At 42.0% G+C, this 24,553-nt stretch overlaps 1 protein-coding gene across 2 annotated transcripts in view; it reads left to right on the top strand.

The window, feature by feature from the left end:
- The window catches only part of POU2F3 (POU class 2 homeobox 3), a 160,809-nt gene that overhangs the window by 102,637 nt on the left and 33,619 nt on the right, over positions 1 to 24,553 (top strand). For both annotated transcript variants that reach the window (XM_089678645.1, XM_089678646.1), the window contains exons 4-5: positions 3,651 to 3,752; positions 7,820 to 7,922. In XM_089678645.1, coding sequence (XP_089534771.1) covers positions 3,651 to 3,752; positions 7,820 to 7,922 — 205 coding nt within the window. The remainder of the gene's footprint in view (positions 1 to 3,650; positions 3,753 to 7,819; positions 7,923 to 24,553) is intronic.

Raw genomic sequence — 24,553 nt, 5'->3', positions numbered from 1 at the left:
TTTTTTCATCCGAAAATTTAACCTAAGAATAATCGGACGATTTTCGCTCTGTTAGTGGGTCAATGGCACTGGCCAATTTTTGTGGTTCCTTCCCTTTTCAGTGATCGTGCATGTTGGAAAATTCGTGAAAAACGACCAATTTTTCAACTCAATGATGGTCAAATCGTATGACCGTTTTTCCGAAAAGAATATGCGCATGAACCGTGACCTGGAAGGAACAGAAGTTTCGCCTGTTATTTGGGGTGAACTTTGACTTGGTCGGCCAATTTTCGAAATCATTGATGGCACCATCGGATTACCGAGCAAATGACATTTTCAATTTTCGGACGAAAAATCGATCGGCATTCGACCCATGTATGGCCTGCATTTGAGCATTATGTGCAATAAATTAGCCTCAGAACCTGTGTAATTAATGTGTTCGGTTTTAAAGGGATGAGGTGGAAACCCTAGCTCAGGCTGGAAAAAGCAGAAGCAGTACAAAGAGCATGCTGACAGGAAGAGAAAGCAAAGTGACAGAGCTCTTCAGTGTGCTGCTCCTACTGTCAGTGTCCAGCCTCAGATATGAGGAAGACCTCTCAGTGCCGTAGAGAAAACAGAGGTCTTTTGCCATGCTGGACAGGGCTGGGCTGTGTGGCAGGGCTATGCAACTTTCTTTATTTAAAGGACAGACATACAAATTATTTGGCAGGTAAAACGGCTCCCTATGTATTTCATGTGTATATAGCTGTTTGTCTTGAATTCAGTCTGAACCACCTAAGTCCAGAGGGTCATTCTAACATGGTGCAGGGGAAACAAATGTTTATCCTGGTGCCACTTTAAAATGGCTCAGAAGCTCCTGAGGGCCTCTGTTGGCACAATTTGATGAAACCACCATCTAGCACTAAGCTTGGGAGCTACAACAATCAGTGTCTGATGTGTTGATGCGTCTACATTTTGCGCCATAGGAGTGCACTGTAGAAGTGAATGCAAACAATGCTTCCAGTGTAGCAAAATCAAGGTGCTTCCAGCCGGTATGGAGGCTCGGGTAGAGATGTTGTGGCTTTTCTTTAGCATCTCCCTATGGTTGATAATGGCTATAATCTATTCCTGGCTGATTGCAGCTAGCAACAAATGAATATTAGGCCTTGTTCACACAGGTGCACTTGAGCGTATGCCCATGCAATGATAATGTTTGCAAACACTGGGGTGTACAGGTGTTCCATGCATCCCCTTGCAGGAAGTCCCATTCACATCAAATGGGACACAATGGCTGGCAGTGCCATTTGTGTCTATTGGAACACAGTAGCAGCGGGGACCCCAGTTTGACAGCTGTGCCAGTACAGGTGTACAGCCCCAAATGCACACTGTCTGCACTTGGGTCCATGCAGCCACACAGCTGTCAAATTAGGAGCAGCTGCTGCATCCCAACTGACATGAATTGTACGGTCTGCATGGGACACCTGTGCACCAATGTGAGGGCAAAGACAGCCCTTGCACTGGTGTATACTGTAGTACGCCTGTGTGAATGAGACCTTAGAAGTACATGATACATGGGGGTTCAGGGGTATCCACTGACCAGATCCAGACCCCCTCCTGAAGAAAAAAAGTTAATACTTCCTCCCAACAAAGGGTTGTAACAATGATGTCAGATGATCTGAATGACATTTACATGTAAGTGCTCAGGTAAGTGAACACAATAAAATTAGAATTTTAGAAATGGAAAACCTGTGAAAACGTTGCTGTCATGCTAACCTGTACTATTGTCTATCTGACTAAATCTTATCCCGACATTACGGAAACAATGTACTTCACTTTGCAGCACTGAATTCACAATAAAGCTCTCCTAAAGTAAAATGCATACGTTCACTTTGGGTTTTTTCAGTGCTGCTTCATTACATACTGTAATAGTCACACGATATCATTTTAAACAGCAGCCGTTGATCATATTTTGCAGTAAATATAGAGGTACAAGAAAGGTGTACGTGCACAGGGTGATATACAAAAAATCTCCAGCACATTTTCAAGTTAGGCAGCAAAAGCCTAACTAAACTTTTCAAAGGTGTTTGTTGCATACGGTACATCTACAAATACATGCAACGCCACTGCGTGGCAGCAAAGCACCACAGAAAATTGTGATCCCTAGCTCAAAACGATCTAAGTTCCCACATATGGGACATATGCACATATGCACAAACTGAGAGCAGACTCACCTGGAGACAGCCCGTTCCTCCATTAGTTTGCTGGCTAGCTTGAAACATTGCTAAAGCAGAAGTATACTATATCTTTTCATCTAAAGGTTATAGTTCCATTAACTTATGTAGAGCTCCCCTAAAGAGCCACTGGTGAATTTGGGCCTGGCCAATTTCTGCCCTTTAGCGCACACAGTCAGGCACATAACATTTTCAGCATTCTTCTGGCTCAAGAATCAGTCTAGGGGTTTCTTTTTGGGCTTTTTACTAGGGAACAATCAACTTGGATGGCAGTAAGGAGCATGGGATACCAAGGAACTGTAAAACTTGAACAACGTGAGGACAACTAAATTCCTGGCTGCTCTGCACAACTCTTGAAAGCCTTGCACAACCCCTGACTGTATTCCACAACTGCTTGGCTGTACTGCACAACTTCTGTCTGTACTCTTCCAACAAAGTCCCAATCTCCAGCTACCTGTGACCTGTGCTTTACTCAGTGTCAAGTACCTCACTGTCACACTTGCAGCGTCTTGTACCCATTCAGCCACCAGGATCATCGGTTGCCTCCTGCCGATATCCCACCAGGATCTTCCTAGTGATTGAGATGTAGGCTTACACTTCCTCTTGGACAACTTGAGCTTTCTCCCACAGCTTCCCACTGGCTCTATCCTATGAGCTCTCTCCTGACCCTGTGGATTCTTGGGTTGCTTTACAAATAGACATCCCAGCTAAGCTTAGCTGGGACCTCAGTGTCTTCAGGCCGGCTTTCTTCCTTGGCTTCTGCCCAGGAAGGCAATGCCCCTCAACAGGGGTCTCCTCCAGTAGGCTGGATTTAGGAACACTTTCCTACATCCACATACTGCAAGCTGCACTTGCTGCACAGGCTTCAGACTATTTATGGGCTCTTCCCCACCTTCTGGGAACACTTTCCCAAGGAATGGCTTAGGTTCCATAAACATTCAGGCTGCAGCCTCTGCCCTCCCTCCCACTGTGTTCTAGAATTTTCTAGAAATCAGGGGGAAGTGGTAGAGCAGAAACCTGTGAAACCATGAGCAGCCCACATTATTAAACCCTATTCCAATTATTACAGTGGAGCGAAAACTAAATTTGGCCTAGCAGACTACTCTAGCTAGGAGAGTGCTACACTTAAAACAAGAATAATCTGAATTTGGAAATCTTTATCTTTACATGAAATATGTGGTGGTAGATACTGTTTGGTTTTTTTTTTTACATTTTTAATGGACAGTGGCATGTATCCAAGTTGTGAAATTGCATACATTTGAAATGTTATTGATATTTTGTTAGATGGTAGAAAACAATTTACTGTTGGTTCCTGCACTTTATTTCCAAAACAGTTACCCTCTGAACTGTAATTTTAGCCAGCAGCATTTTGCCTAGAATCAATTGTTGTGAAGTTGATTGTTAAATGTGTTTTGTTCATATTCCTCCTTTCATATTTAAACGTGTGTCTATATGTTACAGATTAAAACAGAAGATTTTAGTGAAGCACTGCAGCCTGGAATACCTCATCGACCATGCCATCTGTCTCAAGGATCTATAATGGGTGGAGGACAGATGACTGGGGTATGACACTACTGTTTTATTAACAATCTTATAGTTGTAAATACATTGGGGTTAATTTATTAGGATAGACTATGCACTTCTAAGAGCTTACTGAATGTGGTGAAGCTCTGCTGATTTCCATTCACTAATCTCTGGAGAAAATGAGTGTAACTGCACTTGCAAAGAGAACAGTCTATTTGCCTTTAGTAAATCAACCCCATTGTTTGGCTATACAATTCCATGTTTAGCATATTGTTACAAACCGTCCAACACCATTTAAAGTTGAACTCCAGGCACAAACCTTTTGTTTAAATATATTTCTCAATAGTCTCAGAGGACATAAATCCACATTTTATGCACCAAATATCTTCACAAATCCAAATATGTTGCAAATGTAGAAATTATACTTTAACGAATTCAATACACCCCCTTCCTGCCCAGGCCAATTTTCAGCTTTCAGCACTGTTGCACTTTGAATGACAGTTGTACGGTCACGCAACACGGTACCCATATTAAATGTTTAGCATTTTTTTTCAAACAAACTTTTGGTGGTATTTAATCACCACTGGGTTTTTTCATGTTTTGCCAAATAAAATAAAGAGAGATTGAAAAGTTGGAAGAAATGTGTTTTTTCTGTTTCTGCTTAAAAAAAATTGCTAGTAAATAAACTTTCTTGATAAATGTATGCCAAATTGTATTCTTCTACATTTCATTGGTGACAATAACCCAAATCAGTGTTTATTATTTAGTCTATAGGAAAGTTATAGAGTCCACAAACTATATTTGGCATCCCTCTTGTTAGCCAGCTAGCTAGGTTTTTAGCAGAGGCTGGATAGCAGCCTGGGTATGAGTCAGCCTGGATGTGAGTCAGCCAGGTCAATTTTAGGTCAGGGCTTAGGGCTCTGCAAGTCATTTGCCTGATACCTCCCCCTGCTCTAGAAGCTTGAGAAGTTTCTAGAAGGCAGTAGGTGGGGGTGAGGAGGGGCTGATTTGCACCCTTAAGGGACCTTGACCAATCCCCAAGCAGGAGGCTTGGCATGGGGTCAGGACAGCCCTTAAATGTGAGAGCCTGGTCAGCAGCAGGAGAGTGACGAGTAGAGGATGGAGTGAGAAGCCTGGAGTGGAGCCTGGGAGTGGGCCCAGGGAGGGGCCCATCTACAAGTAGAGTTTTTGGACAGGAGGATCTCTCAGCCTCACCATCCCCTGAGAGAGAACAGCCTGGGAAGCAGGGAAGGAGCTAGCCCAGCGTAAGGCCTGAAGGCAGCCACCAACCCACAGGCTTACAGGAGAGGACTGAATTCTAACAATCCTATAGCCCCTGGGTCAGATAAGGAGAGAGGGCATTTAGGTGGGAAACCGGACTAGCTAATCACCCGGGACTGTTAATTTTTAAGTGGCAGCTTCTGTATCCCCTTGCCCAGGGATTCCCTCAGACAGCTGGGTGAAGAGAATTCATCTGGGGTCTGAGGTGGTACACCTGGAGGGCTGGAGAACTATTCCAACTAAGACTTTGCTGTCTATGGAACTGTACATAGTTTCTAAGGAGTTTATACTCCGTTCACAGTTTCCTTCGGCATCCCATACACCCCTTAGCCCCATCCACGTTCAATACCCCTTAATAAAACCTAAAACTAAGCTCAAGGACTGTTTACTATCTCCAGAGTGCAAGTGTGCAAGAAAATGCATGTTTCCTGGCTGTGCATAACTATAGAGGGACCAAAAACTCATCGATTCTTAAGGGGGTAGTGCTTCATATATTTGAAAATCACTCAGTTCGATGTACTGATGGCCTATCATTTCTTGAGACCCAAAAATTCCAGGACAATACAAATAACGGCATTCAAGATGACCTTACTCCCCAATATGCTGTTTCTTTTTAGAGTTTTGCCTATTCCAGCCCCAGCCTGTTACCTACAGATTATGAAACGATGGGTGTCTTACGTATGGGGATCTGTAAATCTGAGCTTTCCTAAACTTACTCTGATGGGTTCTAAATTGAAGGGAGGCCTAGGACTACCTAACTTCTAGAAATATTACTATGCAGCTAAAATTAGCGCAACTAATAGGAAATACCTCATTTGGAGGCTGCAGATTGTGGCCTCCTTACTCTTGATAACATTTTATGGCTTAAAACGTCTAATTGTAGGGGTGTTTCCAATCCAGTTACTTTACATTTTCTAACCTTATGGGAATAGCTTTGGCATTCTCTCCTTTCTTAAAAATCCATAATTTTACCCAGCATTCATTGATCTGAATTTGTTTCACATATAGGTAAAATAAGGTTTAACTGTGTGGGACCCTCCCTGATCTTGTTTCCCCCCCCCCCCTTTCCATTTGCTGCTTTCCTACTCACCACCCTCCCCTCCCTTACCCACCCTGCTCCCCCCCCCTTTGTTTCTCCTAGCTGCTTAGGTAAGCCTGGTTTCACAGGCCATGTGACGGCTTGCCCGGACTTTTGTCGCTTACTCTGCGAAGGGCACTGTATACCCTGAGATGGCATAGGCCTTTTCTGGGTTTGCTGCCCCCCACCTGAGGCTCAACACTGTACAGGCTATGATCAGTTTCATGAGGAGTATGTATCTTTATTTCTTTTGGCATTACAGGAGTGTAGTTTAGACCTTGTTGTCATATCTCTTCAAACAGAAAATGATGTCTAACTAAGTTGCGTCATTGGGCATATCCACTGCTCTGAAATCTTAAGGAAAATTGTCTCCCATGGGACATCAATGCAGCCATACCAACAAACTCTTAAAAAAAAGTATTTTATTGATACAAAATTAGTTTGACAGACCTTACTGCAATAATAAGCTTGTATAAGTGGCTGTTTGCAACTGTTATTGATGTTGGATCATGTGTTATAAATTCTAGAGTTACAGGTTGTACGACTGTATATATCTTGAATGCCAGAGTTTTAAAATTGTTTTTTGTTATCTTTTTATCTTTTAAAAATGTATTTTGTATCAAAATGCTTTTTTATGCATTTATGTTATGGCTGCATTAAAGTCCCATAGGAGACGGTTATCCTTGTGATTTAGTCCAGGGATGTAGCAGCCCTTGACTCAGGACGACTCGCCCATTCCCATTGCTGCTCTATGCGAACAAAACAAATTGCCCAGCTCTGAAATTTTCCGATATCTCCAAATCAAGTATTTTTTTTACTCCGTATCTGTTCAACTATGTCATTCGACCAGATGATGGTATTTGAACACATGTGTGATTCTGACCCCAATGGCTCAGGGAAAATATCAAAATAACATTTAGTGACCTACCTTAGGTGCACCTTCTATGGCCGCTGAGCAGGTGATGGTTAGAGCCTGGTAAACACACTCCAGATGCAATTTTTAGACCAAAAATTGTATTACTCAGGCCATGATACATGCCAAGGTTGAAGATACCCTACAGGATAGGGTTTCAAAAACCATGAAAATATTACAGCTTGAGTCTCACTTTCTCTCCACAAACTTTGACAGTTCATTGTTTGAACTTTGATTGGAGGACAGTTAGACCCAAATAAGATGTGGTCCATTTTCAACTTGCACATAGTGACCTCCAGGAACCCCTACCACTTTCCCTACTTCCCCTCCTACCTTCTCCATTTCTACAACTGCTCTCTATTATTTCCTATCCCAATGGTTTGACTGGTCTGTGACAACTATTATGCACTGCCAGCCCTGAGGATAGACCATGTTGCACTACCAACTGCTTGGGATGACCGTTACCTCTTTATCTTTCAGATGATATTGTTACTTGTTTCACTGTTATTTGTATCTTGTTCAACCTGTTCATGTGTCATACTGGATTTCTTTTATGTATGTCATTGTCCATTGAGTGCATTCTTTGTACTGACAATTTTTTTGTTAAAAAAAAATATTATATTGAACGAAAAGATAATACAGCATGGGTAGTATGATATCAAACATAATTGTTATCCATCGTATCATGTCTGAACCATAACACCATAAACAGTGAAAATCACAGTCTCACATCTTTATCTTGATTTGTATCTTGTGTTTGATGTCCTTTGTAGATCTTTCACTTTCTAAATATGACAGTGCTTGCTAATATGTTGTCTTTCTGTCTTCCTGCAGGATATGGCATCTATACATTCTCTCCAGCAACTAGTCCTGGTCCCCAGCCATCTACAGTCAGCTTCACAATTCCTTCTTTCACAAGCACAGCCTGTCCAGCAAGGTAACAAGCTAAACTAGAAGTATTAAACTTTTTTCCTTGAATAGCTGGGCAAGAAATACATTATCATATCAAAGAGTATAACAAGGAAGAAATCACACCATGGAATAATATATGGATGAGGAAGTAGAACACCTTTGGACAATTAATTTAATTGGTGTTATGATACTAATGTTAGATTAGCTGGTAAGGTGATATCAAGAGGTGATAGTTGTGTGAAAACTTGTAGTTAACCATCTGCACCCTGACACACTAGGACAAGCACACCTTTACCACATATAACCCTACTGCCAGGGCACCACTTGTACCCTGTCCTGGACAACCCCTGCCACTTTGGAGTCTATCATAGAAGTGAGTGATTTTTATTTTTCAGTGTTTACCAGTAAATGCACATACTGAATAAGAGAGTTGATTGTATGCTTCTGTATATTGGTTCCCATCTGTCTTGCTGCATGAAGAATCCCATTGTACGAGTTTCATTTATGATTAAAACTGAATTTTTTTTAAAGGCTAATTCATCCTAATAACCAATTATGTTTTGCTTTTCTTGAATTGAATTTTTTTACTGTGTTCATATTACAAATACAGAGAATTAATCGGGACTGAGTGTTTTGAAAGTTAGTACTCTTAATATTGATATTAATATTAATTGAATCAAAAGATTCTCTTTATATCCGGTAAAGTCTATCTCAAGGCTCTTGCATGACAGTCTAAACCAGCCTTTCTCAACCTTTCCAATACAGAGGAACCCTTGAATTAATTTTCATGTACCTGCATATTTGCATGGCCTATAAACTGCAAACCTAATACTAGCAAATAGAATAAAAATGTAGTGTACTGTATCTAGCATATTTTACACACACAGCAGATTTATAAGACTGGCCTGCTCTAAAAAAAAATGTTTCAGAGGCAATCATGAAATTGAGTAAATAATCAGAATGGCAAGAAAAACACCAATGGTAAAAAAAATGTAGTTCCCCTAAAATAGTGGTCAATGGAAAAGTGCCTTCTTATATTGGTAGTTGGTGTAGTGGTCCCATGCTTTGGTAGCCATTGGGAGAAGAACCCCACTTGCCCTTCACCCTAAAGCAGTTTTACTGCTACAGGGCGACATTCCTGTGCAAAATCATGTATATGATGTTATTTTGCACGTCCGCCACACGGGCATGCATGCACCGCTGGAGGAAATCTTCAGCTGTGAACTGTCACAGCACAAATCGGTCTGCAAGCCCTGATGAACAGTTGCTCACTGGCACCTGCAGATCGTCAGTCAAGAAGGAAGAACAGGGCTATGGCTATGTATACATAGCCATAGCACTGTTGTGACAGGGGAAAGTCATGAATCGTTTCTCTCTGTAGAGCTTGTGTACACCAAGCATGTAGCTAGGAACACACTTAACACGTTGATCACCCTAGATGTTAACCCCTTCCCAGACAGTATTATTAGTACAGTGTCAGTACATATTTTTAGCACTGATCACTGTATTGGTGTCACTGGTTCCCATAAAGTGTCAGTGTAAAATTTTCCGCCGCAATATTGCAGTCCCTCTATAAGTCGCTGATCACCGCCATTACTACTATAAAAAATTTTAAAAAATCCAGTATATGTACCAGACTTTGTAGACACTATAACTTTTGCGCAAACTAATCAATATACACTTATTGAGATTTTTTTTTTCTTTACCAAAAATATGTAGCAGAATACATTTTGATCTAAATTTATGAAAAAATCTGATTTTTAATTTTTTTTTTATTGGATATGTTTTATAGCAGAAAATTAAACTTTTTTTTTTTAATTGTCATTCTTTTTTTGTTTATAGCACAAAAAGTAAAAACCGCAGAGGTGATCCAATACCACTAAAAGAAAGCTCTTGTGGGGGAGAAAATGTACATAAATTTCACTTGGGTACAGCATTGCATGATTGTGCAATTGTCAGTTACATAATGCAGCTCTGTATCGCAAAAAATGGCCTGGTCAGGAAAGGGGGGTAAATCTTCTGGAGGGCAAGTTGTTAATAGTTAGTGGAAAAACTGCCCCCCTTATACACAGTGCAAAAGATAATTGATATCATCAGTTACTGGGAAGCAGAAACTTTTTATTGCTCAAGGAACTCCTAGCAACCTCTTGTGAAACAGGGTTACATGGAGAAACCCAGGTCTAAACAAATCTCAAATCCAGTTATTGTGATGCACAAGTTTCATAAAGTGAACAAAAAACTTCCTTTACCTACCCTGGCTGAGCCAAATCTTCCTTCATTTGTATCTCACATGTTCCCCCTCTGAGACACTGCAGTTAACAGTGGGAGGCTTTCAGCAGCGAAGTCAGTTCTGCCAATCCAGAAAGTAGTGAGCAAAACTAAGTGTAGCCGGGTGCTGGTTGACAAGCTACAGGTTTCTGAATCGGCAGGGAAAGTGCTGATATTCATATTGTCATATTTCCTCAAATTGAACCTTTCCAAAACCGAGCTTCTAATTTTCCCCCCCAGACACTACTAAACAACTCGTTCACTCCCTTATTATCTCACGTCTGGACTACTGCAACTCCCTCCTCACCGGCCTACCTCATCACAAACTATCCCCGCTTTAGTCTATCCTGAACTCAGCGGCCAGACTCATCCATCTTACCAACCGCTCTGTTTCTGCCACCCCCCTCTGTCATTCCCTCCACTGGCTTCTGATTGCCCAACGCATAAAATTCAAACTACTAACATTGACATACAAAGCCATTCATAACACTGCCCCAAACTACCTCACCGACCTGATACCCAAATACCACCCAACCCGTAATCTTCGCTCCTCACAAGACCACCTACTTTCTAGCTCTCTGGTCTCCTCCTCCCACGCCCAACTGCAGGACTTCCCCCCCCCCCCCCCCCCCCCCCATCCTCTGGAACTCACTACCCCAATCCATCAGACTGTCACCTACCCTCCTCACCTCTTAGGCGCACCCTCAAATCCCATCTCTTCAGGGAAGCCTACCCCACCCTCACCGAACAGCCAATCTCCTCCTACCACTCCATCCCCCACAGCCACTTCCTCCTGTACCACTATCCCCTCCCTCCTAGATTGTAAGCTCGAAAGAGCAGGGCCCTCGAACCACTCGTGTTTTGTTTTGTTACTGTATTGTCTCATGTACTGTCCCCCACTTTAATGTACAGCGCTGAGCAAACCTTTTGGCGCTATATAAATACTGTATAATAATAATAATAATAATAATATCCCTTGAAACATCTCATCTATTCCTCACTGTAGTGCAAGCAGACACAGCCTACGTGAGAGTGGCAATGCTTGATGGCATCATTGCCGAACCATCGCAGGAAAATTGTAGGGGCAGATGCACTTAAAGCTGAAGTCCAGAAAAAGTAAAACTCCTCCTCCTTTGCATTGATGCTGCACCCGCGCTGCAAGGGTTACCTGACATTAGCTATTGGAGCAGATGAGGGCCATGGCTCTGCAGGAGTGCACTGTCCTGCACTTCTGTCAGCTCCTGGAGTAGGGATGGAGATTCGGGGATCCTTCTGACCAGCTCTGGTCGCCCTGGGTGCCTGACATTCCCAGCAAACTGATGCACATCAGGCTCCAGCTTCCTTATTAATACGAATCAACAGCATGATCTGGCTGGAAGGAGCCTTGCGGCTTTGCCTTCATTCTGGAGGTCAGAAGTGCAGGACAGCACGGATCTCGCTGTCATGGAGGATCTCAGCATAAATGCTTTTGAAACCTGCTTTGCAAGCCTGAGCCTGCAACATTGTAGTGTAGCCCCATTTGAAGGCAAGAGTCCTGTCTGGAGCTGGAGGGGGGAAAGGAGCTTGTTGATCAGCACAGAGTTTTGCAGAAAATACAAAGATGCCTTCTGCGACACCCCCCCCCCCCCACCCAGGCTTAGCTGGACCACAGCGCACATCATAGGTTGGCAGGAAAGCATGCAATCTACATTTTTCTGCTATCTGCCAGTCTCAATGCCCTGGTTATCATTTTCTTTCATTGATACCCAGTTTGAAATTGCTTGTTGCAAGTTTGCATTCCTCTGTATTGCATTCTGGTTGGTGTGTGCATTCATTCTGATTTGTTTGTTATGGATAGAGTAAGGTAAGCAGTAAGGTTCAAAAGTTTGTTGGCAACCGGTCGATCACGATCTACCCGTCAGGAATGGTCAATGCTGAGGCATGAAAGGTTTTTGGAGAATTTACCTGGTCATTGTCCCTCTATGGTTGAAAATCACTAGTCTATGGGTCTTGAAAAAGCACTTTTTACTTTTTCTGATCCTCTGCTCCTGCAGGCTCTTAGCAGTGCTAGACCTGTCCCCACACCTCTTCTCCCCCTGCACTCACATGGTCTAAGGTCCTCTGACATCAAGACGAAAGCAAGGTCCATGACTCTGTGTTGGATGCCAGGGGGCAGTGCACTGCTGGAGCCTCTTCTTCCATGAGAGCGGAGGATCAGGTAAGTAAAACAGTTTTAATTTCCCCGAAACGGAAACAAATATTTAACCCTTGCAGCAAAGGAGTAGTTTTAGTTTTTACTGGAGTTGGGCTTTAAGACTTGCAGCACATATTTTTTTATGGAAGGCCATAATTCTACTTTGAGTAAAGATCTTAATCATCACTGATAATGAAGGTGAGAGAAGTAAAATGCTCCAAACAACTGCTGTCCAGTTATTCCATGAGGAGAGTCCAATACTCTGTCCAATAGTGCTCAGGAACAGTTGAATATGCATAACCCAATCCACAGTATAATGGTCCATGCAAGGCAAAAGAATAAGACTCTCCATAGTGTAAAAATGTATCTAAACAGTTAGTTATATAAAAAATACACCCACATAGATTTAAAAATACATGCATAAAGATTGATTATATATATATATATAAAAACATGCGCATGAAAAAATATAATCACCAAGCCGGCAAAGACATAAACTTCGTAGAACTCGATGTCAGTACAAAGCTCCGCCCGACGAGTTTCTTTTTCAAAAGAGGTCTTCCGGCAACCTGGAAGACGTCTTTTATGATGAAAGGCAGTGTTCACCAGCTGATGTGCCACATCCCATCCCTGGAACGCAAGCCAGCTTCTGGTTTCTGAGCGGTGGTGGCCATCTTAACCATAAGCACTGTATGTATGTAATGGCGGTCCTGTGAGTGTGCTGTAATTGTAAGGTTTTATATAGTTTAATAAAGTCATCTGCTTTGTGCAATGAATCTTTTCCCTGATACGGTTTTTGAGTGGCAGTTTATTGCAGTGGAAGAAATCACAGCCTGGTACATGTGAATGGTAAAGTTGGTGACCGTACACACAGTAGGTCCAACCATAAAACCGCGATGATACCTATCTAGTTATAGAACGTCCATGCATTGTGGTGAGCACAAATCCATGTGGGACAGCTGGAACACCTGGCAGTGGTGACCTGCTTATCTGTTACTAATGGCACCAGCACTAGTTCACTTATCTTTTGGTTTTTAAGAAACTATTATTTGAATGGAACTTATTGATACTTTGGACATTAGTTGTATTTTCTGGTGTTTGGTATTTTATGTATTTTTTGCACTTTTACATGTGGTAAACCTGTTTAGTAACCTTGATTCAAATGTTTGGCACCGTGGTCTATATACACATTTAAACACATCCTTAGCTGTCTTACTTATATTTTCTACTTTTTAATATATTCAGGCTACAATTGAAAATATATTTTCATGCAGGGTTAGTATGAAGCAGAAGGCACAATCTGAAAGCCGCACTCTAATTTGAAAGACTGAGCGGTCAGTGCGACAGCCCCCTATTTCAGGAACCCTGTGTGTTTCTGATGGACACAGTGCAGTGAACAGCACTTTTTAGGGGGGTACTAATGAATAGACTGTGTATATTTGGCCATATGAATTAGTGACCATCTGTTAATTATCATTTACATAACCTGTGTATTCATAGAAGTAGTTATATTCACACTTGAGACATTGAGACACTTATCATAAATTTCATATTAAGGAGGCACTGTCACCTTGCCCATGCAGTCGAAATGACAGTGACTCTTTGAAGGGCACCCTCTGACTCCCTTTATATTCATGTGACTTATGTCTTCTCACAACTTCTTCAGTCTTCACAGTTGGTGCTAAAATATGCTGCCCCAGAAATAACGTAATTCCTCTAGTCATGTGATAATGCTTAGCAATTGTGTCACGTACCTGATAGGAGATTGAATTGACGAGGTCGGCCTCACTTGTGTCACTAGCCCTGACCCCGCTGAGGTTGGAACAGGGGGAGTCTAGGGACCAGGGGGACAAGAGCGCCAGTGTTGTTGCTTGCGGCTCTTGCAGATGATGGCCTGGAAAGGCAGTGTATCCTCTGATTAGAATACTGTAGTAGCAGACAGAGCAGGTTCTGGGTAATGCCTGATGTGCAGCACAGCAAGTAGGTAGCCAGGACACAGAACAGGAGCAGGGTCAAAGGAAGGTGCCCCCATACCAAGATGTGCTGGGTGTTCCAGCTGGTTGTGGAGGAACAAAGATCTACAAGGTAGAGCCAGTAACGTGAGGTTTTTAAGAGAAACCCTTTGCAGAGACACTGCACTTTGCCCTGAATGAATAAGGTGTCTGTTTTATTTAAAGCAGTATTCAACCCAAAAGCAAACCTTTATTATAGTGCAGCTTACCAATTGTTAGATGTGTTGGCTGCATTTGTTTCTTCTTTAGACTTTCGTTTTCATCTGGTAATCTTGCCAGAAGTCTATTTTTCAAAAGAACAAACTGTCTTGCAGGTGTATTGGGTACAGAGATGATTTTCCACTGGCTGCTTACAATGATCAACTTTAATTTTGTAATGTAAAACCTTTAAGCTTTAATATGTTAGTGTATCTAAAACTGCTAGGTCATCTAACGCTCCCATGCCCCCAGATTACCAGATTAACAATGCTGCTGTGCTCCCTGTGCTCTTTCATTCAGAGTGGGGGCACTCTAATATAGGAGGTGTTACTGGCCAGATGACCAAGCCAGGGGAAAAAAACCTTAAAAAAAAAAAAAAAAGAAACCTAATGCAGCAACCACATCTAATGACTGGTAAGCTGCAATATATTACAGTTTTAGTTTTGGATTTAATATCACTTTCATATCTTATATTTACAGTGAAGAAATCTGAGAGTACAGATGTGATAGGCAGAAACTAATAGTGAATGTTATCACAAGAAAAGGTACACAGGGCTAATGAAATATTTATTTAAACTAGCCAAACATTTAACAAGCAGACAAGAATAAATATATTGCTTGCATCATAGAAATGTAGTATTTGGAAGGGGAAAAAGACAAAACTTGTTCACTAATTGAACCATTGTCCACGCAGAATCTCTAAGGCTCCATTCACACTAGGGTGTATCAAATCACGGGTGAAATCGCTGCAATTCTGCCCGCGATTTGAACATGCACGTGTTTTTGGGTGCCATTCATTTCAATGGCACCTGAAAACGCGGGGCATTTTTTTTCACATTCGCAGTGCGTTTTTGGGTGTCGCACGTCCCACGATTTTGTTTTCACATTGTCACTGTGCTGTGATTTTGCCTGCGATTTGAAAATGTGAAAGCACGCATTCACATGTTCAGGTGCCATTCATTTCAATGGCACCTGAAAATGTGGGGCATTTTCGCCGTGATCACAGTGCGTTTTTGGGCATTGCACATCCTGCGATTTTTGTTTTCATTTTTCACTTGCTGTGATTCTGCCTGCAATTTGAAATGGAATGAAGCCTTATAGTTGAGTTAAAATTTCAGACTGTTTGATGTTGTGCTTTATAACCTGACGGTTACCCTTTAAAACTTGATTTTCTGTTAAAAGTGGCCAGGGGTATGTAAGTGAATAAAGTTCCAACTGCAACCAAGTACTTGGAGGGTTTGTTGGATGTCAGAATTAGATCTTGCTGTGACTGATTCAAAGGGAACACAAAAAGTAGGATTTCAGGATCTCGCTTTCAATATAACCATACTAACACATTCACTCTTCTAATATATCCAGGGGCACCAAGAAGCAATTACCTCTGCCTTGTCCTTCCCTGTACTTCCAGAGGCGTAGAGCATGCTGCTTTCTACAATGTTCAGTGCAGAATGCAGATCAGACAGACGCGAACTAAACAAAGCAACTTTAAATATATTCCTCAATAGCCACAAAGGATATAAATCTACTTTTATTGCCAAAAATGCCTTTGCAAACCCAGGTATTACCTTGCAAAAACAGCAGTGACATCACTGTGCTGTACATAGCTCAGAGAGGCCCAGTAGGCTCCACCCCCTAAAGGCTGGGTGCAGAAAACTACAGGAGGGGGTGGAGACAAGACCAGTCATCTTGCACAAGCAGCGAGAGCAGCAGTGACAGGTCTTTATAACAGGAAGCTGCTGCACAGAGGTCATGTATCACAAAGCACACCAAGAGTCACGTAAGGATACATGACTCTTGCATGTTGGCAACATTTATTGATCCCAGTTCAGCTTTAGGAGCTTTTTTATACTTGCATTATGGAAGGGGTGAAAACAGGAAGTTGAGACGCATTTTTTTTGCCAAAAGCTCCTAAACTCAACTCCATAAAACCCTGTGTCCATGTACATGTAGGCTTTTAGCAGAGTTTAAGAGCTGATGAGTTTAGGTGAGATTAAACCTAGCTCTCCTGAACGCAAAGCACGACCAAAACACGTCAAAAATGCTTGTAAACACAGTACCGTGTTACATGCATTTTTATGACGTGTTTTGCATTTTCCCATGCCCGCGGTCATGGTAGGCTAGTGTACATGAAGCCTTAAAGTGGTTGTAAGTCTTTTAATCTGAAATGTGAACAAAGCACATCCTTCTATAGTGTGTACTTGCTTCAACACAAAGCACAGATTGTAATTTCCCTCTGCTGTCTCTTCCCTCTCCTACCTGCATGAGTCACTGATAATAGTGTAAGCCGACTTCACAGCTTTCCAAGTGATGGTCCACCCCTCAGCTGTTTGACAGCCTCAGCTGTGTATATTTTCTTAAGATTCTGTCTATAGGGGGGTCTGTCCATTCCCTCCCACTCAGATTTCAGGTTTCACTGCAGCTCTGTGCTGTAGCTCATCAGTGTGTAATGTTAGAAGCCCGCCCCCTGCCTTCTACTGCTGAGAAAAGAGACTGCAGATAAACAAATACAACTTATGTAGGAGGATTTTTCACCTCTGTGTATCAGCTGAGTCCAGTCACTTCACTGAGTATATATATTACAACTACTGAGCTGCAAAAGCGGTGGATGAGGGTGTACACAGGCTGCAGCTGTGAAGCTTTGCTTCCCATCTGCTGCACAAATTATTCCCCCTCCCGGAGTGTTCACTGAGCAGTCCCACCCATCAAATGCAGTCACATCAAGTGTAAGGTCCTGTGCCACAACTTCAGAAGCATAATGGTGTGACAGAGGACTGAAGCAGGTGGTGAGGAGGCAACATATCACCTCCTCACTGTCTGTCAAGTGCCACAAAAAAAGGAATCTGACTGCAGATCACTTTTCAGAGGCAATGCAGTGACAGCCGCATGTGCAAATCTCAGATTTCTAAAATAATCTATGCTCCTTCCTACAGTATTTGAGTGGCTTAAACAATATGTAAACGCATCCAGTTTATTATAGTAATGCAAGGCAAAACATTTATGTACACATAAAACATTATACATTTTTCTGATTATACAGTGATCACATACTCTCTGTTCTCCGCTGCATTTGGAGCTCTGTTAGGAGAAACAGCAACACATTGATCTTCCCAGTGAATGGTTGTGTGTGTGTGTAGGGGCATTGTTAGCACAAGTTTGATCCTTGGAGGACAGCAGGCTGAGTTTTTAGCACAAGTAGACAAAATGACCACGCTGTGCTCTAATGCTTAGTGTGGTCAGTTTTTAATTGGAAAGCAGGGGGACTGGCAGGAACACCAGGGATTTCACACAAACTAAGCAATACAAAGAGAACAGGATACGATTTCATACAAGTACATGGGACAGCAGGCACATATCAGGAATATGTAATGCTGGGTTTATATATTCTTTAATGCTTTTCCTAAAAAAAAAAAAAAAAAAAGACTGCACAACTATAGACATAAGCTGCAACAAATGTTTTCTAATTTGTGAAATACTGTACTTTGTCCATACCTAAGGGGGTACTGGGACTACAGTTATTACATAACTAGACATGATCAGCTGGTTATAGTGAAGGCATTTCTGGGTTGAGTATATACACTATATTGCCAAGAGTATTGGGACGCCCGCCTTTACACACATGAACTTTTAATGGAATCCCAGCCTTAGTCCATAGGGTTCAATACTGAGTTGGCCCCTCCCTTTGCAGCTATAACAGCTTCAACTCTTCTGGGAAGGCTGTCCACAAGGTTTAAGAGTGTCTCTGGGAAGGTTTGACCATTCTTCCAGAAGTGCATTTGTGAGGTCAGGCACTGATGTCGGACAAGAAGGCCTGACTCGGTCTCCGCTCTAATTCATCCCAAAGGTGTTCTAATCTATTGGGTTGAGGTCAGGATTCTGTGCCAGTCAAGTTCCTCCACCCCAAACTCACTCATCCATGTCTTTATGACCTTGCTTTGTGCACTGGTGCACAGTCATGTTAGAACAGGAAGAGGCCATCCCCAAACAGTTCCCACAAAATTGGGAGCATAAAATTGTCCAAAATGTCTTGGTATGCTGACACCTTAATAGTTCCCTTCACTGGAACTAAGGGGCCAAGCCCAACCCCTGAAAAACAACCCCACACCGTAATCCCCCCTCCACCAAACTTTACACTTGGCACAATGCAGTCAGGCAAGTACCGTGCTCCTGGCAACCGACAAACCCAGACATGTCCATCAGATTGCCAAACCGTGAAGTGTGATTCGTCACTCCAGAGAACATGCCTCCACTGCTCTAGAGTCCAGTGGTGGCGTGCTTTACACCACTGCATCCGGTGCTTTGCATTGTACTTGGTGAGGTAAGGCTTGGATGCAGCTGCTCAGCCATGGAAACCCATTGCATGAAGCTCTCTACACACTGTTGTTGTGCTAATCTGAATGCTAATCTGAAGTTTGGAGGTCTTTAGCTATTGAGTCTGCAGACAGTTGGTGACTTCTGCTCATGAAATGCGCTGACCGCTCTGTCATTTTACGTGGCCTACCACTTCGTGGCTGAGTTGCTGTTTTTCCCAGTTGCTTCCACTTTGTTATAATACCAATAACCGTTCACCATAGAATATTTAGTAGCAAGGAAATGTCATGGATGGACGTATTACACAGGTGGCAACCTATCATAGTACCACGTTTGAATTCACTGAGCTCCTGACCCATTCTTTCACAAATGTTTGTAGAAGCAGTCTGCATATCTAGGTTCTTGATTTTTTTTTTTTTTTTTTTTTTTTTTTTTTACACCTGTGGCCATGGAGGTGATTGGAACACCTGAATCCAATGATTTGGAGGGGTGTCCCAATATTACTTTAGTCAATATAATCTATATTGACTCACACTTCTAAAGATGCTTGCTGCCTCTGCAAGCAAAAAAAATCTTACATTTTCAGTCCTTTTTTTTGTGTTTAGGATAAATTGGGGAAAGGACTAGCAACCTAGTCAAGTCTTTATTGCTGTCGGTGACCCTACTAAGGAGGTAGTTCTTCAATTATATTAACACAACATTCAAGAAATCCAAATATAATTGAGCAGCCAGCATCAGGATCACCTTAATAACAATCACTTTATAAAATGTGACCTGTCACACAACAAAGCCTCTCAGCACATACCTGTAAATCCATTGTAGAGGCTTGGTCTCAAAAATCTGCCTTTAAATCTTGATGACATGATCCACTATAAGGAAAGTTCACTTACAAGAAACAGCAACAATTCCTTTTTGGTATGATATATTTAAACAGTTCCTTGAAAAGTCATGTTAAAAAAAAAAACTATAGAACTTTGAAAAGAAGATAACACTATAAGAATTTAAATAGGAATATGGTTAAGTAGAAATAAAGGCACTTTTTGAAAACATTTTGGATAGAGTAAAGGAGGGTTATAACCCCCATCAGATTTTTTGGCATCTGTGTCCTACTGGGGAGATATTCCTTCAATTCCTGTTGTAGGGTCACCAGAGCTAATGTCCCCTTTGGAAAATTTCCCCTCTGTCTGTTCTGGTGACAACCCAAAATTTGGGATTTTCATTCACTTTCCCTTTCCCTTTCAGTGATAACAGTAAACAGGACAAATAGAGAGGGTGAATCTCCCTGTTGGGAAAACAGACAGCAATAAAAACTGACCGGTATTCTAATCACTTCCCACTACATCCAAAACTAAAAAGTCACTCAAGCTAGTACAGGGTTTTCTTGGGTGATGTTGCACTCAGAGGTTGCTGTTTTTCCTGTCTTAAATGTATAGTTCATTTTTATAAAAAAAAAACTGCCTATGCAGGTAAGGGGCGTTTTATAGATAAAAACAAACTGTGCAGCTTTGACCAGAGTTGAATAACGCCTTTGCTATAGGTGTAGGCTATTTACATACCTGCTGAAACCTACTGAAAAAAGACCAGACTTGTTGCTAGGATGTTGCCAAGAGACTCCCAGCTGTTAGTGTTCACTGCCACCATCACTGGAGCAAGCTCTCAAACACTGAACTCTGAGTTACTGCATCAGGGTAGAGAAAATGCACGTGAGAGGGTTTGAATCAGAGAAAGCGCTCATTCCTGTGAAGGCAGAGGTGAACAGTAGATGTTAGGAGTCTCTTAGCAACATCCTAGCAACAAGGCAGGATGGAATGATGCAATCTCTGGGAGTTTTTCAGTCAGATTTCTGGAGCTTTGTATATGGTCTACATCTATAGTAAGGACATTATCCAAGTTTAGTTGAAGCTACACAGTTTTTTTTTATCTACAGGCCTCCCTTACCTGCATAGGCAGTTTTTGGTACAGGTAAACTATGCCTTTAATTTTGTGCCCTTACTGTGTTCCATACATCCTGTTTGTGACGGTGTTTTCATGTATTATTCGATTTTTTTAATTAATACGTTGACAAATATTTATTGATGTTTATTGTGAAATCCGCAACAGGTTCCTCAGCGGGGTTGAACATCCTTGTTGGCAGATTAGGGAGTTCCAAGGATTTAGGTGCCAAGTTGTATGGCTGGGTTTGTACATTATTATCCCAATATGTTGTGAGACCGTGCTGTTGACAAGTCTCAGTATTCATAGCGTGTTCAGTTCTTAATGTGATCCTGGAAGTGGCTGAAAACTCCCATTTAGCCTGGGTTCACACTTGTGCAGTGCGGCATATCACATGTGATTCACACAGGAACCGCACTGCATTTCTCTACAAATCACATGCGAATTCTGTGCGATGCAATTTGAGCCATACATTTTGTATGGCTCAGATCGCACCCCATCCGCACCAAAAAGGTGTAGGACCCTTTCTTGTCTGCACTAGAATTGGATCCCATGGGTATTCACACTTATGCCATCTGATTCTGCACATTGCACCACATTTTGCAGACTGATTTTGGGGTGTTGTTAACTTAACATAACAAACAAGAGATCCCTGTGCTCAAATCCATACAGCTAGTGCATGCATTTATCCATCAGGTGCTAAAGGGGTGTAACCACACTCTAGAAATTCTGAAGGACCCTCTGCACACTGGTATATACCCTTTCAAGCAAACTATGCAACAAATAGGGATATTTAGTTCACACATATTGCAATACATGTTTAAGCTTGCCAACTGCGTCAAAGTAATCCCTCTATGGCCAGTCCTACTCTGCCCTGCCTACGCAAGTGCTACTGTGGACACAATGCTAACATAGGGGAAAAGACACAATGGGGAGAGTTACAAGGTTCAGGCCTGGCTACTGACCCAACAATACAACAAACAAGAGATCCCTGTGCTCAAATCCATACAGCTAGTGCATGCATTTATCCATCAGGTGCTAAAGGGGTGTAACCACTTTGTTGTTAACTTAACATACGCACCCGCAGTGGTTCGCATTAACAGGGTTCTTGCTGGAAAAAAATATATTAAGCAACAGACAGCATGGATTTATGAAAGACAGAAGTTGTCAAACAAATCTGATTTCTTTTTAAGAGTAGGTGAGCAAAACCTTGGACATAGAGGTGGCGGTGGACGTGGTATACTTGGACAGAGGGGTGGAGGTGGACGTGGTATACTTTGGACAGAGGGGTGGCGGTGGACGTGGTATACTTGGACAGAGGGGTGGCGGTGGACGTGGTATACTTGGACAGAGGGGTGGTGGTGGACGTGGTATACTTGGATTTTGCTAAAGCGTTTGACACAGTTCCCCACACACGGCTAATGTGTAAGGTAAAGTCTACAGGCTTGGAAAAATCCGTATGTAAATGGGTAGAAAACTGGCTAAAAGATCGTATTCAGAGAGTAGTGGTTAATGATTCATACTCTGAATGGTCTAGGGTTGTCAGTGGTGTACCCCAAGGTTCAGTGTTGGGACCCTTACTTTTTAATATATTTATAAACTTATAGGGTCTGAGAATAAAAATCCCATTTCAGTCTTTGCGGATGATACCAAGTTGTACAGTGGAATAACGTCCTTACAGGACGTCTCCAATTTACAATCTGTCCTCAATGCACTGTTGCAACTGCAACTGTGTGGCAAATGAGGTTTAATAAATGTAAAGTTATGCACTTGGGGGCTAACAATATGCATGCATCATACATACTAGGGGGGGTACAACTGGGGGAATCAATGGTGAAGAAGGATCTGGGAGTTCTGGTAGATCACAAGCTTAATAATGGCATGCAATGCCAAGCTGCGGGTTCAGAATAATTTTGCCCCTGTACAAGTAATTAGTAAGACCTCATCTAGAATATGCAGTTCAGTTTTGGGCACCAATTCACAAAAAGAACATTGGGTAACTGGAGAGTACAGAGAAGGGCAACCAAACTGATAAGAGGCATAGAGGAGCTCAGCTATGAGGAAAGATTAGAGGAACTGAATTTATTCTCTTGAGAAGAGGAGATTAAGGGGGGATATGATCAACATGTATAAATACATCAGTGGTTCGTATAGTGAACTCTTCATCCTGAGGTCATCACAGAGGACAAGGGGGCACTCTTTACGTCTGGAGGAAAAGAAATTTAATCTCCAAACTTGGAAAGGTTTCTTCACAGTGAGAGCTGTGAAAATGTGGAATAGACTCCCTCAAGAGTTGGTTCTGGCCAACTCAGTGGATTGCTTTAAAAAAGGCCTGGATTCTTTCCCAGATACACAGAATATAACTGGATACTAACATTTATAGGTAACGTTGATCCAGGGAATATCCGATTGCCTCTTGGGGGATCAGGAAGGATCATGCTTTGCTGGGTTTTTTGCCTTCCTCTTGATCAACTGTGAGTATAGGATTATATTTTATATTTTTTTTTTTTATTTTTTTTTATGGTTGAACTGGATGGACGTTTTTGTCTTTTTTCAGCCAGACTAACTATGTAACCATGGGGTGAGATTGTAAGGCGGTGCTGAATTTGCACAGAAACTGCTGCGAATTCTGCACTGCATCAGTGTGAACCCAGGCTTAGATTGACTTTCTCGTTGTCTTCAATCTCAGCTTAGTGGAGCAGGTGAAATTCTAGCTGTGTTTTTCTTTAGTACATCAAATGTATTTTTGGCAGAAATTCTGCATAGAGAAATGACAGTGCACAGTCCACATATGTTTTTCTGCTTCACTGCAACAAGGAAACGGGACACTTTTTTATTCAGACAAAAGGCACAGTGCAAACCAAGGGTCTTGAATTAAAATTTACGGAGGTCCGGTCAGCAAAATTTCTTTCCAGCAGAGGTCCGAACCTTGTTAGCGATATCACACATCAGTCCCCCAATACATTATGATCTTTTAGCATACCTTTCACACTGAGTCTATTGTGGGACCACAAGTGCAGTCAGACCAAAACATAGTATGTGAGGTCACAATGCTGGAGGTGAGCAGACATCTGGTGATGGAAGGATGCACTTTTGTGTTTGAAGCACTTGGTGATTATAGAAGGAAAAGAGTGTCACTACAGTAAGAAGAAAATACATATAATTATTTTTTGGATTTTTTTGGGGACATATTCTTTTGGACTTATTATTATTATTTTTTTTTTTTTTTTTTTTTTAAGTATATAATTATTATAAATATATTTTTTGTATTTTTATCACAATAGGTTTTAGGTAGAGTTTCCACTTGTAGCGCTGCATTGGTTCACTTAATTTATTCAATATGCCTTATATGTGATAGGGTTTGTGTGTAAGCGGCTACATAATTGTATGTTATATTAACTAATTTTCACGATTTGGTTTGTTGTTTATAGAAGCACGCAAGATTTATTGTTTAAATTGCTTCTGCTTGTTACTGGAGCTGTCATTTCCGCTCCTCCTACCGGCCCTGCTTTAGGTGGCAGCCATGGTCTGTATTAGCCCTGCGGTCGCCGCTTACCTCCCGCTGTGCGGCTCGGTCATCTTAAGCCCAGCAGCCCCAAGGGAGGGCACCCGGCAGTGGTGGTGGCATAGCTGCGGTCCAGACAGGACTGTGCCTCGGTCCGGTTCCGGACCACATTCCGCCATTTAATGACCACTGGCGTAAACCATAGTTGCATGAAGTATATATCTCTACTGAATACTGATGTAGTTGTCTCTCCAAAATAC

This window comes from Staurois parvus, unplaced genomic scaffold (assembly GCF_062004578.1).
Source record: "Staurois parvus isolate SC_StPar_1 unplaced genomic scaffold, SC_StPar_1.0 ptg000207l, whole genome shotgun sequence".
NCBI classification, from domain to species: Eukaryota; Metazoa; Chordata; class Amphibia; order Anura; family Ranidae; genus Staurois; species Staurois parvus.
This window is presented reverse-complemented; position numbering and strand designations above follow the sequence as displayed.